The 20,049-nt window shown below is 33.1% G+C and overlaps 1 protein-coding gene across 3 annotated transcripts in view; it reads left to right on the top strand.

Annotated features, from left to right (window-relative positions):
* The window catches only part of KIFAP3 (kinesin associated protein 3), a 146,780-nt gene that overhangs the window by 66,324 nt on the left and 60,407 nt on the right, over positions 1 to 20,049 (top strand). For all 3 annotated transcript variants that reach the window (XM_015124832.3, XM_028850267.2, XM_077999637.1), the window contains exons 11-14: positions 10,047 to 10,147; positions 17,180 to 17,288; positions 18,787 to 18,899; positions 19,305 to 19,470. In XM_015124832.3, the coding sequence (XP_014980318.1) occupies positions 10,047 to 10,147; positions 17,180 to 17,288; positions 18,787 to 18,899; positions 19,305 to 19,470 (489 nt within the window). The remainder of the gene's footprint in view (positions 1 to 10,046; positions 10,148 to 17,179; positions 17,289 to 18,786; positions 18,900 to 19,304; positions 19,471 to 20,049) is intronic.

Genomic DNA, 20,049 nt, shown 5'->3' with positions numbered 1-20,049 from the left:
GGGGCATTTTACAGGGCTGTAGAAAGGTTTTATCAGCATGTAAGGAGTCAGACCAGGTCAAGAGTTAAGTGATAAATGTTTGATTTCTTCCGGTTTAGACAAGTCTGATTTCCCTTATTGTTGGAGATCACCAGAGCAGATACTGTTGAACTCTAAACTTTGATCATATAAAAATTAAGGGTTATTTCCTTTGACCATTCTGTCATATGTCTTTAAAAGAAAATTGACAAAGTTAACTTCTGAACACCTTTGAAATTTTTTCACAGTGTTAAATCACTTGTTTACTTTATATTAATATAATCTAATTTTTAATTTACCAACAGCATCATGAAGAATGAAAAAATAAAACTTTGTTTTGTGAAGAAGGCAACATTTTGCCTTTTCTGACTTATTAAAAACTGGAAGTGGTCAGAGTAATGATTTCCAAGCAAAATGAAGTGTTTTTCATTTTTTTGAAACTAAGTTGCCTTTATGATAGTTTCTTTAAGAAACTTAAAGTAGATTTTTTAAAAAATAAATTGGTTTGGTTGGTCTGTTTATTACCAAACTGTTATGGAATTTCACACATCTGTTTCCGAACACAACTCCTCATAGACTACTACACTGTTTCTCAATTTTAATAGGCCTCATTTATCCTATAAATAAACCTACATTTTCTTACCTGATCAAGTGAGCAAACAATAGGGGTCAGATGTGGCAAACAGTTTAACAGAAAGCACATGTCTCGCCGTCAGGGTGAGGTAGAGTCATATCAGGATTGCTTGAAGTTATTAATGGCAGTAAAATTTATGCTTCCTCCTGTTTTCCCAATTAAATCAAGAAGCCTTTTTTTCTTAAGATTCTTCTATCACCAGCTGGTTCCAATACTGTGTGTGTGAATATTGCCTAGGGTGTCTCCATTTCTAGATGGTAAAATTTGGCAAAAGCATATTAAGTCAATGATGTGGACATAAAGGCTAGAAAGCACTCATCATTAAGGGCTTTATTTTGGTCCTTATCATTTGTACCACAAGTATGTGTATTCTTTAGGGCTTATTGCAAATAACTTGTATTGTCTGGATGTAATAAAAATTCTACAGAGGACATAATAAAATAATTGAAGACATGTTGAAAAATAAGCTGTGTGGCCAAATGTGCAGTTGTATATACTAAAAAAAATGAAAATCCATCAAAAAGGTTGTATATAAGAGTACTCATTTAGTGAATATCTCTAAAAACAGAGTGTTTAGCTTACCGGTAGATCTGCAATGTTAGTTTCTCATACTTTTAAAATTAAGTAATTGGACATAAAAAATTATCCGTGAATCACTGTACCTCAGAAATGATTGTTGTACTTAATGTTTTCATACTGATCTTTGTAACCTATAAATTATGTTATTTTTTCCCCTTAACTGTTGCTTAACAGCTGTTAGTTTTTATCTGTTCATCTCAAATCTTGACTATAGACAAATCTATTATAAAACAGATCATCCAGTATAGTTACAGTCTTAAACATTGGTCTGTGCAAATTCAAGTTTAAACTAAGGCTATCTGTTTATACTGAGTATATATCTGCAGTATATGCTCTAATAAGCATAAAATTATATGGAAATGTATCAAAGATGTTCTGGTATAATTTCAATATGTTTTTAGCCTATGTCAGTGTAGTTAACATGTTCAATAATTGTCGCACTTATCTTTTAAGTGGTGGTTTTCGCCTGCGGCATTTTCACTGTATTGATAGAACTTTAGGGGCTCTAAGTCCGTAATAAATGTAAAGACACCTGCAAATTTTGAAGCATGTTGTATTCATATAGACTTTCCAGGGGTAATATATCACCTTAATGCTGTTCTATCCTAATATGGGTGTGCTTATATTCCCACTTCTCTTATCTTCAGGGAGCCTTTGTGACATCAAAGGGAGTGTTCTACTTTGAAAGAAGACATAGCGTATAGAAGAGAATGAGAATCTGGCTAATAATGTGGCCCATAACTTGTGTTCTCACTTTGTTTTCACAGTGTTGGGCTGGGTCTACTGCAGAAACAGAAATTTGGCTTTTGAGTTCTCGTGTTCAGAACTTGTTTCTGCTTGACTGAACTGTGAATGAAAAATCCCAACTGTCTTACAAAATTAGTAATTGAACGGTGTTTTTACTAATCACTTCAGAGATGAAAAAACTGAAGACATTTTAAAATTCAAAACCCATCAGCATGTGTTTTGCCCTTTAATTGGCAGAAAATCGATTGTGAGAGCAGCCCAGAAAGCTGATTTTTTTCTCCTTCAGCTGCTCCAGCTGAACTACAAGCTGTAAATTTCTTTAAAAAGAAAAAAAGACGCAATGTTTCTTATAAACTCTTGAATGTACTTTATAAGTGCAATAATTCTCACAAAATCAGTTACTGGAGTTAATGACCAGTTTGTTAAGGCATTAACTGCCCTCAGCTGGGAATGACCAATTTGAGGGGAATGGCTGCACAAATGCTAAGATAATTCAGTAACACTTTCAAATAATGATCCAGCTAATTAACGGTGAATTCCTGTGGAAATCCTATCGAAGTACTTATGACCTTTGCATTTAATAGCCAGTGAGTTCATCATGATTCATGTTTATTACCATAAATACCAAAGGAATCATAATGACTAGGCCATTTTTTTTCCTACCCTGCCCTTATTACTTGAACAGATTTGACTAATCCACCTCCAGTCATTAAGAACATAGTTCTCAAGATACTCAGTCTTTTCACTGCCCTTGCTTAAAATTCACAGAGCGTTTGGTGCTGTGCCAGCATGCCGACTATTGGCAGCCTGTTTCTACTTGGGATGCCATTAGAGAATAATTGATGTCTTTATGTCTTAAAGGAGCCTTTTTGAAATGTCTGCCATTTGTAGGATGTAGAGGAATCATAGCTGGTTAGCTAGAGTTTATGGCTTCTAGTCATGAATTCTTATGGGAAAATCATACCCTCCAATCCTCATTTCTTGTAGGAATTCACTTAGGGTATATAAGATTTTTTTCTTGGGCTTTATTTTGTAAGAACTCAGATGTTCTTTCAGTGAATGAAGAAGACTATTAGTTTACAATAAAGGATAAGATCTTTATTTTACTTAGACCATTTAATCTCTCTAATAGCTGTTTATTGCTATGTGATCTGCAAATTAGCCTTTAAGTCATAATAATAAATGTTGGCTGCCAAAGAGCCTTTACTTTCTCTGCAGAGCTGTGTTTGAATAGATGAATTCAGGTTATTTCCAGACATCTTCCCACTCCAGGTACTCACTTTTGTTCTAAAATGCCTTGTCTTTTTTGTTGTAGGTGTCAGATATCTGCTAGATGCCATGAACTTATAGGCCACATTTTTATTAAGTGTTGATTATTTATGTAATCATTTATGATTCAGTGAATAAGATACATATGGTTTATATACTGTAGTCTTCCTATATTGAAATTATTTAGAAGAGAAAGAAAATATGTGATTTGTAACTGTAGAACTAGAATCATCAAGATAATATATGGGTAACAAGACCGTTTATAAAATATTTACATATTTTTCTGAATAAAAGGCCAAATGCCAGTTTATATCTTTTTCATTCCCTAACTAAATACAAAAAGGGGGGAAAATTAAATTTATAGTTATTTGTAAATCAATTGTTTGAATTCTAGGGGAACCTTCACCCAGATAAAATCCGGAAGACACATTAGCAACTTGGGTTAGATAGATCCCTGAATACAATATTATAGTTCCTTAGCTCTGTCATCACCTCCTTTCATACTCTTTCCTCAAGAAAAAAAAAAAGTGTGTGTGTGTGTGTGTGTGTATGTACATATATATATAGTTGGTGCAATACTAGTTGTAGTCCTATTTCTTTTGTTCAGTTGTGTTCAGCTAAAACATGGGGGAAACACCTCTGCTCATACAGGTTTTATTTGTCTGGGATATGCTGTTTAAAGGTAAATGAAAGAGGGTAGCTAATTGTGAGATTTCTCTTCAATGTCCTCAGACTTCTGTCTGTTCTTTCATCTGCTTGATAGCCCATCACCTCCATGACTGTTCCCCACTTTAGGAGTGAAAGTAAGTTCCGTTAAAAGAAGGAAACGTGAAAGGATAAGAGATTTTGCAATGTGCCTGTGGAGGGGGGGATTGAGAAGGGATCATTTTCTTTAGTAAAGTTTTTTCTTTTTTTTAGGATAAGAGATTTTGCAATGTGCCTGTGGAGGGGGGGATTGAGAAGGGATCATTTTCTTTAGTAAAGTTTTTTCTTTTTTTTTCCCCCATTAAGGAATTTATAACTGTGAGAGTGAGAGAATGATCATGGGTTCTTATTACATATGGGTCACTGAGTAGAGCCTCAGGTATAAGATGATTCTCCTAAGCCTAAATTTTATGAACAGCAGAATTGTTTGTTTGTGTTTTTTCTTTTTTTCTTTTTTTTTTTTTTTTTTTTGAGATGAAGTCTCAGCCACCCAGGCTGGAGTGGAGTAGTACAATCTTGGCTTACTGCAACCACTATCTCCCAGATTCAAGCTATTCTCACATCTCAGCTTCCCAAGTAGCTGGGATTACAGGCACCTGCCATTATGCCTGGCTAATTTTTATATTTTAGTAGAGACGGGGTTTCACCATGTTGGCCAGGCTGGTCTTGAACTCCTGTACTCAGGTAGTCCACACACCTTGGCCTCCCAAAGTGTTAGGATTATAGGCGTGAGCCACTGCATCCAGCCAAACAGCAGAGCTGTATAGGAAAATGACTAGTAGAAAGGTAAGTGGCTCAGCCACAGGCTCAGAGAATACCTCTGAACCGTATCTAGCTCATCTCAGAAATCTTGGCTACCTTTCCAACTTACTTTACTTCTAACTACAGTTCAAGTCTTGAAAGAAAAAAATACAAAGCATCATATATATTAGGAACACATGATAGTACTGTTGTATTGGTAAAACAAAAAATATTATTGTCAACATAATAATAATAATAAATGATATTTATCAAATTGGTTTATTGTACATCAAACTTAGTGCTAATTGCTTTACCAGGATCCTCTCATCCAATCCTCCCACAACCTTTTCAGGTAGGTACAGTTATTATCCCATTTTTACAGGTGATGAAACTGAAACACAGAATTTAAATAACATTCACAAGGCTGTATAGCTAATGAGTGGAAGAGCCACAGATTGAACCCGAGCAGTCTGCCTCCAGAGCCTGAGCTGTCAACCAATGTTAGAGTATAGCTTTTATCAGTCTACCTACATTTTAAGCTTCTAGCCCCTTGTTTCTCTCATAAAATCACAGATTGATAGCAGTTATTGTCCAATTTAGTGAGAGTGAGTTTCAGAACTTAGGCTGCTGTAGGTCTAGTCCTCAAAACCACTTGGGGGATAATGCAGTTTGCCCCATGAAGAACTTATTTCGTCCATTAGAACCTGCTGTATCTGGGCACAGGCCCTCTGAGAAATATCTGATTGCATTTCTCCATTTCATCTCTTATCTTCACCACTGCCAATCTTCTTACCCTTTTCCCCAAGAGTCCCAGATCCAGCAGATCCTACAGAGTCCCTCTAGGTGCATCTCCTTCCTGTACTTTGCCCTAAGGAATGATAATGATAACTTACATTTATTTGGCATTATTGTTTTCCCTCTTTCTGCTGCCTCCTGGAAGGCTTGCTTAAAAGTGCATACATGCACTTTATAGTCAGACCTAGGTTTGAATCTCAGATTCACATCTGTGTTTCCTTTTGAAAGGGTCATAGCCTTAGTGAATGTCATTGCCTCATCTCTGAATCAAAGATAATACCGACCCCTTTAATTAATTGTAAGGTATAAATGACAAAAACTATGTTGAACATGCAATAGGAAAAATACCATTGTTTGTTTAACCCTTTCTCTTTAACCTTCTCTCAAAGAATTGTGGTATAAGAAAGATTAACTGTCCATAGCCTTATGTCCCTAGAGCTTCTCTTAACTTCAGTCCTTTAGTTTTTAGCAAACTTTTGGATATAATGATCATTTTAGATGAGTATTATAGGAAATTGGAAACATATTCAGAGTTTTTTAAATAGAGGATCACAGAGAGAGAAGTAGGAAGATGTGGGAGAACTGTAAGGAGCTTTCACCTTTGGCCATAAGTGTGAAGAGAAAAGGAAAATGAGAAAGTACATAAGAGCAGAGTTAGGACTGGCTGCAAAATGAATCATCCTATTTTTGGAAATTAGACATTTAGTTTTGCCATATAAAATTAATATAAATTGTTATATCTGAGAACTGCTTATTTATATTATTTATCTGCCAGTAGAAATTATTATAATTTTAGGACTCTTCTCTGTACCTTCTATTCTAACAGATACCCTTTATCCTGAGTTGGCCTTTGGAAGCTACACAAACACACACACACACACGCAAGCTATATGTATACATACATGTATATAAAATTAATTAGAGAATTTCCCTTGTTATTCTTTAAATTATTTTAGCTTCTCCCAATGTTCAGGAATTTCTTGTTCTTTTAATGTAATACCTGTTTTTGAAGGTGAGTCTTTCCTTCCCTTCCTCTCACCTTACATGAATGATGTGCCACCTCAGGACATTGCTTTTTAGAATTTTTTCATTGACATAAACAGCAGACAGATTCTCCTAGAGTATAGAATAGTTTCCTGTTTCCTTCCTATCGTCACATTGAATTTTAATGTTTGATTATTTACTTTGTTATTGAAGAATCTTTTATATTGGTTATCGATTTCTCTTTGTTTCTTTTACCATTTAATAAGTTGTATTACTTGGAATCCTACTCTTCAGTGAATCCATTACATAGAGAAAATATCTTCAAATATTTTGTAAAAATCAAGTAGGACTAGGACTTATCCACAGCTGAATGACATAGAAAATAACTGGAATCACAGGGAAAGAAAGACTTTCCTTCAGAATGTTAGAGTTTGCTTTAAAACTGTTTGAAAAGATTTTCAAATATCTCAATTTCCAGGGGAAAAAAATAACGTGAGATACAGTCTGACCAAGACTAAGGGATTCCTATCTTCTTGGAGAATAAAGTTGGAGTTTTTCATGTTTAACCTACATATCATGAGAACATGTTTAAATGTTAAGTTTTGCTATGGCAAATGTGCTTTATACTAGAATAAGTATAAATTGATGCCTTCAACAGTATAAAAATGTAGTCTGTTAAAATCTAACATTAAAATTGATAAATCTTACATGTTTAGATTGCTCCAAACTCGAGGACAAAGTTGTTGGGGTTGAGAACATTTATTTTGTCTGCACTTTTCTCTTACTTGGAGCAATTTCACAATTTTTACCTACTTCCCTCCAAATAAAATTCTAACCCCTAAACAAAGACTTTAAATGTTTTTTTCTCCCACATTACTTTATCTTAGCTTTATTTTAACCTTAGTCAATAGTCATTATCCTTAGAGCCTACCTCTGACTCTAATTCAGCTTCTCTCTTCTTTATAAATTTTGTAGTAAAGCTCTTCAAACAATAGAAGAAATGCGAAATTTACCTTAAATGATTTGACTTGGGCTCTCTATTCTGTAAATTTTCTATAAATTTAATTTTTCTATAAATAATGCTATAGGGAAAAATTAAAAATAGATGAAATAAATATTAGTTCATATAAATAAAATGTGTTTCCTGTATATGTTGTATTCCAAGTAGTTGAATTAGTGAATTTATAGATTTTATTTAAGGTGAAAATGCTTACTAGTGTCCGTTCATCTGAAAAACATACATTGTTTTTATCTTATCCCAAGGAGTTGTTGTTACTGCTATTGTAAGCAAGAGGAAATAGACTTTAGCCTAACAATTTTGAAAATCTAAAAGCCTGGATTTAAAAAGTAGTATATTTTTAAAACAAGTTTAATTCTCTCATATATCTGTCTATCAGTCTTTTATACCTGATAATATCTTATATAGAAAACAGTTTTACCTTGTGATATAAAAATGTTGAATACCAAAGGCATCAAATGAGGGAAAAAAATGTTTGAGAGTGGTATTGTAACATTACCTGGTAAAGATTTGGGAATCAGAGAGACCTGTGTTTAAATCCCCACTCAACCACTTACAAGGCTGTGTAGCAAATATTTATTTTTCTGTAAACTTCAGATTTCTCATCTGAAACATAGGGATGATAAGACCTATTTGACAGATTGTTTTGAGATTCAATGCCATGCAGTCTGTTTAGCATGTCTCTTGATATGTAGTAACTGTTTAATAAATGATTACTATTAACCAATCAACAATTATTAAATACCTTCTCTGTGCTAGGTACTATTCTTGCATCTGGGGATAATACAGTGAATAAAGTCCTTGCTTTCCTGGAGGTTATATGTTAGATAAATATATCAAATGGTAAGGAAATTCAAAGTAAATTCAGGAGATAGAGGGTCACTATATTTTTTGCTTACTTTTTTTTTTTTTTTTTTTTTTTTTTTTTTTTTTTGAGACAGAGTTCTTACTCTGTTGCCCGGGCTGGCTTGCAGTGGCATGATCTCGGCTCACTGCAACCTCCACCTCCCGGGTATAAGCGATTCTCCTGCCTCAGCCTCTCTAGTACCTGGTACTACAGACGCACACCACCACATCCAGCTAATTTTTATATTTTTAGTAAAGACAGGGTTTCCAGGTTGGCCTCAAATTCCTGACCTCAAGCAATCCACTTGCCTCAGCCTCTCAAAGTGCTGGGATTACAGGCATGATCCTTCAAAGACCTCCTGAAATGGAATACTTCTGTCTCAAATCTTATCTGTCTCGAATTCTGAACCCCTTTTAGAACTAGTAATTTCTATCTTTGACTAAATGAATTTATTTTTTCAGCTTTTATCTTTAAATGTTAAAAATAGAATCAATCAGCAGATACTTATTGAACAATTTCCATGTTCTACGCTAGGCCTTGTGAGAATACCAGTTTAGGGCTGGGTGTGGTGGCTAACACCTATAATCCCAGCACTTAGGGAGGCCAAGGTGGGCGGATCATGAGGTCAGGAGTTCGAGACCAGCCTGGTCAATATGGTGAAACCCTGTCTCTACTAAAAATACAAAAAAAATTAGCCAGGCATGGTGGTAAATGCCTGAATCCCAGCTACTCAGGAGGCTGAGGCAGGAGAATACCTTGAACCTGGGAGGCAGAGGTTGCAGTGAGCCAAGATCATACCACTGCACTCTAACCTGGGTGACAGAGTGAGACTCTGTCTCTTAAAAAAAAAAAAAAAGAAAGAAAGAAAAGAAAAAGAAAATACCAGTTTATTTCCTCTAAAGAATTTCTAACTACTTGGGAATATCTTCAGGATTTCTCATAGCCCAGAATTTTCAAAAAGGATATTGTTTTTTGGATAAAATTTTTAGTTAAGCAACTTTTCTGGCTCTAGTTTTATCATTGACTTTGAGATCATAAGTAGGTCCTTAAAATATATTCTGTCTGAAAGCAGTTAGGATTAAATGATATATTGAAGTCCCATTTTGTTTTTCAAATCTTGATATGTATTCACTTTTTTTCAGTTTCATGGCATATAAAACCAGAATAATCTTACCTTAGAAGTTCTGAGACATTCTTCATACTATATTTAGGTTATGTTATAGCCTATAGCATTTTATGGTCATATATTTTATTTTTTTGTTATAACTACTACTTTACTTCTTTCATCATTTGGATGATATTTTCAGTTTCTGGTTCATAGAAATATGCTCTTTTATTTACTATTTCTAATACATCACCACTGTCAGTGAACTATATTAATCACATATTTTGATAAAACAGTAAAGATGAGGAGGCTAATGACCCAATTGTTTTTATATTGGACTCATGAAAATAATTAATTATTAGGGTTAATTGTCTTTTTCAAAACTATACCTTGGAAAATAGACATTCTGTCTTGGAAATTAGTGATGTTTCACATATAACATAAATATGCTTGCTCTAAACTTTGGATTTGAAATAGCTCAAAATATTTTTCAGATTAAGTTTGTATAAGGATTTTATTCAGTAGTTTAAGTTGTAGTACATTGAGTGTGCTGTACAAAAAAATATGTGTTTATGGCATCATCACCGTGATGTTTTATTCCTAGGCAATGACAACTACAAACAAATAGCAATGTGTGTTCTTTACCACATAAGCATGGATGACCGCTTTAAATCAATGTTTGCGTACACTGACTGTATACCACAGGTAAGTGGTTTAAGTGTTTTAAGAAAAACATTTAAGAAATATATATTTTTTTACTCTTTTCTCTTGATTTGTCAAGATTTTCTCTCTTAAAAAGTTCTTAATAATGCTACAAATTTATTATAGAAATTTGAGGAAGTACAGAACTGTATAAAAACGAAAATAACTTTCCATTATCCCAAATGTAGAGATAACTATTTAATACTTTGGTACACTTCTCTCTACATACTTAAAAAATAATGTATTGAGATTATATGGTATATATAATATTTACATATTGCTTTATTAATATATCATAATTATACCCATGTCACTGAACATTCTTCAAAAATTATTTTTAATAGTTGTATAACATTCTATTACATGGATATACCATAATTTAAATATTGTTAAATTGTATGTTTAGGTTTTTTCCAATTTATCACATAAAAATACATGTAAGCAAATGAAAATGATGTGAGATATCATATTTGTAAATGCTTCTCCACATCTCTGAATGTTTCTTTAGCTTAAATTCCTAAAAGTAGGATAGCTAAGTCAAAAGATAATGAAAACTTGTGTTTTTGTTTTGGCCAAAATATCTTCTAAGAAAACATAAGTTTTTATTTCCAGCTAACATTTAATTTTTAACAACACTGGATATTATTGTTCTTCTAAATATGTGGTGGTTCATTATTTCTTTTTGTTTGCATTTCCATGAATATTGGTGAGGTTGAACATTTTTTCATGTGTTTATTATCCATATTCTCTTACAGATTATTCATGTCTCTTGCCAGTCTGTCTGTCTGTCCGTCCTTCCTTCCTTCCTTCCTTCCTTTTTATTTATTTATTTTTTTTTTTTTTTGAGACAAGATCTTGCTCTGTTACCCAGGCTAAAGTTCAGTGGTACAGTCATAGCTCACTGGAGCCTTAAAATACCTAGGCTCAAGCAATCCTCCTGCCTCAGCCTCATAGGTAGCTAGGACTACAGGTGTGCACCACCATGACTAGTTAATTTTTTATTTTTTTTTATTTTATTTTTTGTACAGACAGGGTTGGGCTTTCTTGCCCAGGACAGTCTCAAACTCCTGGCTTTAAGTAATCCTCCCTGCTTGTCCTCCCAAAGTGCTGGGATTGCAAGTGTGAGCCATCAAAATGGGCCTTCCCAATTTTTTAATTGATTTGTTAATATTTTTATTATTAAATAAGATCAATGTATATAATAACTATTTTAATTTTATGTTACAAATATTGCTTAAGCTTGTCACGTGTCCTTTAATTTTGTTTATGTTTAATATTAATAGATTTAATTGCTTTGCATTCTCTGATGGGAAAATGTTTCATCAAAATTCTTTTATTTTATACAACTGCTCTCAAGAAAGTTTTTTGCTGTGATTCAGTGGCTAGATATGTATCATATGTTAGGTCTTAATAGACCTAAATAAATATCTGTCCTAAATGTCTTGAAGGAGTTTATTGATTTTTTTGTAACATAGACTGTATGTTATAAGGGTAGAGATTCTGTACATAGTAACAATTTTACTCTTAGGGAATTAGCATTCATAGGATCACTGTTGTGTCATTAATCTTTATTAAACTACCTTCCACTAATTTGAATTATGATGATTGTAACACTAGTTGGGCTGATTTTTAATATTACATTATTTTTTATAAAGTAGTTTTCTGAAACAAAAATTGTAGGATGTATGATATACAATAAACATACATTTAAAAACATGTTAGAAGAATATGAATAAATCATCCTTATGAAAGTAATTCCTCTTGACTCCTACTACATAATTCCTTCTTCATCTATAAAGAATTATTAAATGCATGTTACTTGAAAAATAACATGTAGTAAAAAATAGACCATAACTTTTCTTTTTATTGATTCTAATTGACTGTTCTTTCATTCATTCCAAATTAGATAAAACAGTGCTAAAAATGAATTTGCTATTCGAGAATTTTAACACTTCACCTACATGTATTTAAAAAATTGATAAACTCTCTAGGGTAATTTCTTAGACTTTTATATCAGGGGATAAACTAATTATGCTTGTTTATAAGAAATAGACATCCCTGAAAGAATATATAGCATATCTTATCTAGCAAGGCAGGGTGTCTTACAGAGATAATGCATGTCAGACTATACTCAGTGCAAAGTGTAATCAAACTCTTTGTCAAACCAGTTTTCAATAAAAGAGTAGCCATGTCAAAGGGAGATTACAGGTGATTTACTACAGTCTCACTCCATATGTTCTAAAGGTTTCTGCTTTGCAGTTTCAAAGGGTGTTCCTTTTCCGATTCCATTTTGAGTCAGAACTTCATTGACCACAGGATATGAACTGGAAAGCAGCCAAAAAATAATATTCTTGCCGAGATTGACTGTTTTTATCCAGATTTAGATTTTAAAGAGAATAACATTAAATAAAAGTGAAATATATGCAATCCAAGAAGAAATAGGAAACTTATTTATACAATTTTGAATTTGGAGTTATCGTGTTCTTCTAGAATGTATAATCTCAAATATAAAATGTAAAATTTTATTTTAAATGAAAGAATAGAAATAAGAGTCTGTCTAGGTTACTTTTTAGATATTGTTATTATTGCAATTTAAAACTTTGTATACAGAAAATTCTCCCATACCTTTTCAGGAACAACATCCATGCATATTTTCTTACCAGACAGTTTTCTAACATCAAACATGTATGCAGTGAAGTTTTCAGAACATGTGTAATCTGTATTTTGTGAACAACATTTTCCAAATTTAGGAGGTCAATGATTTTCGATGTTTTCTTTTTCCCATTTTTTTCTTTTTGAAATTTCACCCTTTAGGGAATAAGGTTGTGCTACCAAATTGTGTTGTAAACATCCTGAAGCTTCTATATGAGCTAGTATTTTGAGAAAAACAAATGATACTGTACAATATATTTGTTTCAAATATGGTATCCAGCCTATAACTTTTACTTTATAGTGCCAAATTTTACATATTTAAGGAGAAAAGTTGATGTGGTTTTATTGCCACCCAGTGCCAAGTTAATTGCAAAATAAAAGAATGATGGAAAACAAGTCAGAAATTAAATGAAATGTCCAAGTTTCCTTCAGGAATTAAAAAGGTACTCCTTTAGAGGTATTGGCTACTCAAAGTAATGTTTATAATAGCAGTAAGACTTTAAACTCACTCATGAGTTTAATCAGCCACTGATTAACTTACTTACTAAAGTCATAACCCCAGTTGGCATATCTTAGAGTTAATATAATATTCTGTTCTTTTGTAATTATGCATATTAATTTTTGCTTGGTAAAAATCCTCATGTATTGCCAGTAACATGACTTTGAAGGTAGGAAAACAGTGGCTTAGTAGTAATTCATATTCATTTCAATGATGAAAAAGAAATTGAGTATAATCATCTTCATTAATTACATATATTAAAGGAGCTTTATAAATTTAACTATTTGAAAGTAAGATATTCTTAGTAAAATCTTTCTCACCATTTTGACCCATTTATAGTCCATTTTAAATACTGCCTATCACATGTGTTTTATAGAATAAACCTATAATGAGATTAGAATTTACTTTTAGAAAATATTTAGCATCTGGAGTGGGTGATTGTATATACAACATGTCTCATAATCTCTCCCAATATTATATTGCTTTACTTCCTTTGTACTTTATTGCCTCTAGATATCTAATGTATTCTAATTTTCTTACCCTATAGTATCACTGTTCTGTAAAATTTAGGGGCCAGGTCAAGTCTTTATACATGATCTTAACAGTCTCAGTGGGTAGATTGTTTCAGGTAAGCATACTTGAGGATAACCGGGAGTTAATGGTTGTATTCTAATAATAGTTAAAAGTACACATTAACAGTTCATTGTTATTTAGACCTCTGAGATGCATGTTTTGTTTAAATGGGTGCAAATGCCATCCAGATGCTTATAAAAGTATTTATTGGTAATAGAATGGCCAATGAAAGTACATGGTTAGGTAGTGATGTCATGGTGTTATTTAATATTTTATCCTAGAACAGCATGCAAGAATCTTCATAGTGATCCACATGTTTTCCACCGCAGTTGTCCTATATGGCCCCCTTTGATCTACATGCTTCTTTTTAGCTGAATGCTGGTAAACGTCCTTTCTGACAGCCCCCTTTGCTCTTGCCTGCCATTATCTGCCGAAGTTCAGAAACCAGAGCATCACTTCAAACAGGAGAGTTAGGGAGTAGCCAGTCAGAAAAGATTCCGGAGGCATGCAAAGTTCTGGTATAATCATTCAAAGATGTTTGGGTAGGGGATGGGGGTGGTAGAGTTATATGTGAATACAGAGAGCTGTGGGGGTTGGCCTCTGGTCACTGGTAAATAAGTGAAGTCAGGTGCCAGAGAGTCTAGACACAGTGATTTCAGTCATGGGTCTTTGGTATCTGATACTCAATATGGGACTTGTCTGATTGAACACTATTGCCTCTTCATCGCACAGACTGAAGCCCTTTTAGTGCTTTTCTGATAAATTAGTAAAAGATGACAATGGACATAGTTAAAACAGAACAAATCTAGTTTTAATATTTTCTAGTTGTCAGCAATTACACTTACTTTTGAAGTGCCATCATAGCAATCAAATTAAAGACATACTCTTTCATGTGGAGTTTGAACTAAACTATTGCTTTTTTAAATTTGAAAGCTTTAATTAAAATTGAAATGTTTATTTCTCTTGTTATGAAAAACTAATTCTATATCATTATGCATTCCATTTATATTTAGTCCTAATTTAGCTTGATATGCGGAATGGGAGTTGAGTAAGTTTTCGAGCCATGCATTATTTTCTAAAAATCTAGTTTCTGATTATTTATTTCTAGGTAGAATTTAATATGGAAATTACTTTAAAGAAAATTTACCTTCTGAAATAATAACCTGTAGCCCTGTGTTTAAGGCTAATTTTCATACCACAAAGGTTGATTTGAAGTAAATAATTTTTGTTAGCAATAAATACTTAGCTTGAAACATTGCTTCAATGTAACCAATTCTCAGTTTGAAAAAAATCTATAGTGGGTTTTTAATTACAGTTTAGAAAACATAGCAATTAATTAGAGGATTGTCACCTACATTTTTGGTAATTTGTAATTTAATTTTTATTGGCAATTTTATTTGTAATTTAATTTTAATTGGGCAGATAGGTAGTGAAATCTGTTAAATATATATCCAGTAAATTAAGATTATTTTACTTTTGCCCTTGAATCTTTTTTTATTCTGTGGCATTATTAAGTATTAATGATTCTTACCCAGAGATGCTATCAGTGGTAATATTTGTGGTTAAATATCTGCCCTCAGGGAGAGCACATGATACATGCCAGCCGTTCACCTGCTACAGTGTTTTGTAATTTTCAGCATACAGATCAGTGTATTTGCTTAGAATTATACCTAACAATTCTAGTGATATTGTGTTTTTTATTTAATTTAACCAAATTTAATTTTGGTTTTCAGCTGTTCATTGCTAACACATAAAAATATGATTGATTTTTGTATATTGACCACATACCATTTTTGAAATGCAGAAGTCATCTTGAACTAAGAGTAATCAAAACAAGATTTAACAGAAAGTGGTCTAAAGTAAATAAATATTTATTATTCGCTGTGTTGGATTCATGAAGGCATGTTGTTCTAAAAAGGTATTGCCCTGAGATAAAACATAAGAAGTTTTTATACTATAAATTTTAGGAATAACTTCTATTTGTTGTTAACAGTTTGGGCTGAGAGAAAATTCTCTTTACATACTATACACTAAGTTAATTTGCTGATTCGACAATAATAGAAGATTAGCTTCTCTAAAACATAGCATGAAATTTGTTCATTTGTCCTTTATTATAGCAGCTATCTCTCATTATGACAAATCTAGATTACTGCTAAATGGCATAGGTAGCCTACCTTTTCCTTCTTACCTTTTTGTCTGCTGTTTTTCACACCCTCCTTCTTTTTCTCTTATCACTCAAAAAGTTCTTTTCTCATTTTATACCCATGCCCAAGTGATTGGATTTAGCCTGCAACTTCAGTTTTCAACCATATATGCCAGTTCCTAAAATTCTACCTCCAGTCCAGACATTTCTTCTAAACTCAGGCCTGCGTTTATGACTTCCTACTGAATATCTGCACTAGACTACCACATGAGCAGCTTAAACTCAACATATCTAAAACCAAAATTACCATCTTTCCTTTAAAGTTTTTTTCTACCCTAGTTTCTCCTTTTTGGTAGATGTTGGCATCACCATGTATGTCATTGCTCAGTGCATAAACTTGGAAGTCATCTTTGACTCCTCCTTTGCTTTAACTGTAACATCTAGTCAGTTACTCCATTCCATTTTGGTTCTCTTTTCTAAATATATATCTAATCAATCCTTTTATCTCTACCTAATTCAGACACCCATCTTCTCACTTGGACTTTTCCTCTAGCATCCTACATGGTTCCCCATATTTTCTTGGAATTTTATTCTATTTTTTACACTGGCTAAATCTTTTTGAGACACCAATTTTATCCTGACACTTTCCTATTTAGAAGCTTTTAGTAGCTTCCCATCATCCTTAGCACGAAGGCCAAAATCTTTAACATGTACTTCAAGACCCTGCATGATCTGGTTTTTACCTTCTTATCTCTTAAAACTGTTGTTTCCCTTTCACCAACAATGCTTGCTTTCTTTTAGTTCTTCAAAGAGTACTGTTTTTTCCTGCATTGTGACCTTTGCATAAGCTATTTTCTTTGCTTGGAATGCTCTGCTTCCAAACAATGTTTAATTATTTAAGGACAGATGTTTTATCTAATTCTTCACTTATATTCTCCACTGTATGTAGAAGTTTATACTTAATGCTGAGCATCTAAGAGTTCATTAACTGTTTATTCATCCAGTTGTTGAACAGTGAATGCCTGCCAGTTTTATGTGTTGAAACGTAACTAATAATATTATGTCCAGTGTACAGTCTAAGATAATACATTATGATAAAAATAATTGCTTCTATGTTTGGTTTTTTGTTTTGTTTCTTGAGTAAAATGTGCCTTGTTTTTCTTGCTAGTTAATGAAGATGCTGTTTGAATGTTCAGATGAACGAATTGACTTGGAACTCATTTCTTTCTGCATTAATCTTGCTGCTAACAAAAGAAATGTACAGCTTATCTGTGAAGGTCAGTGCCTTTGAGTGTAGGTAACGTTTTTAGCATATGGTATTTGGCATATGATGGAAAATAGATAATAAAGAATTAAGAATTATAATGATTATGTAAGTCCTGTTTTCACATAATTTCTTCATAGCTATAATCCTTAAAGGTCAGATAGAATATTCTTACATCATGAATGCAGACACTTACCTTCTGGTAACATTTTAGAAACCATGGTGAGTTAGCCTTCACTGAAATTTGATTTTTAAAACATTTTCTAGATAAAATGAAACTGTTTTTTGCAAAGCAGTCTATTACAATATGAGGTAATAAAATACAAATGTATTAGATTATTTCTATAATATCTTGGTAGAACAGCCTGTCATACATTATGATGTTTCAGCATCTGCCAAATAATTTTTGCCTTATTTGAAAAGTAGTATGTGTTTGTTATAAAAAGCAAAAATAAGCAAAAAGGAAAAGATTTGAATCTTTACTCCTACCATCCACAGATAATCATAGGTAAGATTTTAGTATAATAGTTCTGCATATTTTTAAATAAAAATGTGATTGTCTGTATATCATGATAGATTCTTTTAAAATTAGTAATATCATGAAATAATATTCTATGTGTTTAAATGCTTTTATAAAGCATATTTGTTAATAACTGCAAAATTGTCTATTAAAGAATTTTGCCATAGTTTACTTCACTATTATGGATATAGTTCGTTGCCACCTCTCTTCTGTTACAAACAGTGCTATAGTGATTACTCATTCTCTGAATCTTTACACATTTTCATTTTTATGTTGTTAGGATAAATTCCCAGAAGTACAATTTTTCTGAGTCAAAAGTACTTTTGTTTTTAACATTTATAGTAGAAATTGTAGACACAGAAGAACACATACAGTATGATTCTATTTATATGAGGTTCTGTATCAGGCAAAACTTATATATGTTTAAAAATGAGACAGGGGGCCGGGAGCGGTGGCTCACGCCTGTAATCCCAGCACTTTGGGAGGCCGAGGCGGGCGGATCACAAGGTCAGGAGATCGAGACCACGGTGAAACCCCGTCTCTACTAAAAATACAAAAAAATTAGCCGGGCGCGGTTGTGGGCGCCTGTAGTCCCAGCTACTCGGGAGGCTGAGGCAGGAGAATGGCGTGAACCCGGGAGGCGGAGCTTGCAGTGAGCCGAGATTGCGCCACTGCACTCCAGCCTGGGCGACAGAGCGAGACTCCGTCTCAAAAAAAAAAAAAAAAAAAAAAAAGACAGGGAAGAGGAAAAAGTGATTATATTTGGGGAACACGATTGACTGGGAAGGGGCACAAGTGAACTTTCTAGAGGGAATGAAAATACTCTATATGTTGATATATGGTATGGGTTGCATCTAAATTCATCAAATTGTACCCTTAAGAGTTGTGCATTTTACTAGATATAAATAGTCGTGGCTTTTTTTGAGAACTAAACAAAAAATCATTAAACTTAAGTTAACCTTAATTTTATTGGGGGACTTTTCTGTTTCAGGAAATGGGCTGAAGATGCTCATGAAGAGGGCTCTGAAGTTTAAGGATCCATTGCTGATGAAAATGATTAGAAACATTTCTCAGCATGATGGACCAACTAAAAATCTGTTTATTGTAAGTATCATTTTGGCTTTCTATTAAAATAGACTGGGAGTTGAAATTGCTACATTTGGAAATACAACTCTTACTGGATTCTCGTCAAATATTAATTTATAATCCAAATTGCTCTTATGTTATCAACTTGTTAGTTTAGCACCTAGAAATCTCAACCTACGTTTCAATGTTGTTTTTGTTTTGTGACCCTTACCCCTAATCCCTCCACCCCACTACAGTCTTCTTGCCTTAAACCAGTTCACCATAGGCTTCTTTAGCAATTTAGCTCAAGATTATTAAAACAAGAAAATCACATTTGATATTGATTTTTTCTTTCAGTGGGTTCAATTGTTAGATTCCTGTGGGTTAATTATTAGATTAAATAAAAAATAATTTAAATGTATTCTAAAATTCTGTTTTCTTCAGGATTATGTTGGGGACCTTGCAGCCCAGATCTCTAATGATGAGGAAGAGGAGTTTGTGATTGAATGTTTGGGAACTCTTGCAAACTTGACCATTCCAGACTTAGACTGGGAATTGGTTCTTAAAGAATATAAGTTGGTTCCATACCTCAAGGATAAACTAAAACCAGGTTTGTGCTAAGTATTTCACTTTTGCATAATCACTAAGTTATTTCTTTCTGTTATGGATAAGGCTGCTAGAGCAGTTTTGTGTGACTGTTTTATTATTATGTTAGGAAAAGCCATTTCTTCTCACAGCTCTTTTCTCCCAGAAAGGTAGTCACTGGATCTCCTCTTATATATATACTCTCTTTTTCCTAACAGTGTGTTTTCTTAGTATTAGTTTCTGTTTCCTATTCTACCTTTCTTGTGGTCTTTTGGTAATTTTTTTTATTCTGTCTCTTTAAAATTACCAAATACTATCCCTCTACATATACATACACACGCACAAAGGTCTTTGAGGCATTCAGATGAGTCTTTTATTTTCTGTGTCTATGTTGTCATTCAGTTGCACTCTCAAAGGCTTATTTCCACTTTTCTACTGCCCCCCCTTACCCCCCACTATCACAAACTGTCATCAGCAAACATGGAAATTTGGAAAAAGGACAAATTTATAGCATATCGAGGATTCATATGACTTGATTTAATAGCTTTCGGTATCCTTTCTGTGTATTTACATTTTGATACTCTTAAATGAATTTGGATCAGGA

Source organism: Macaca mulatta, chromosome 1 (genome assembly GCF_049350105.2).
Source record: "Macaca mulatta isolate MMU2019108-1 chromosome 1, T2T-MMU8v2.0, whole genome shotgun sequence".
Classification (NCBI taxonomy): Eukaryota; Metazoa; Chordata; class Mammalia; order Primates; family Cercopithecidae; genus Macaca; species Macaca mulatta.
The sequence above is the reverse complement of the archived record's forward strand: the minus strand, read 5'-3'. Positions and strand labels throughout refer to the sequence as shown.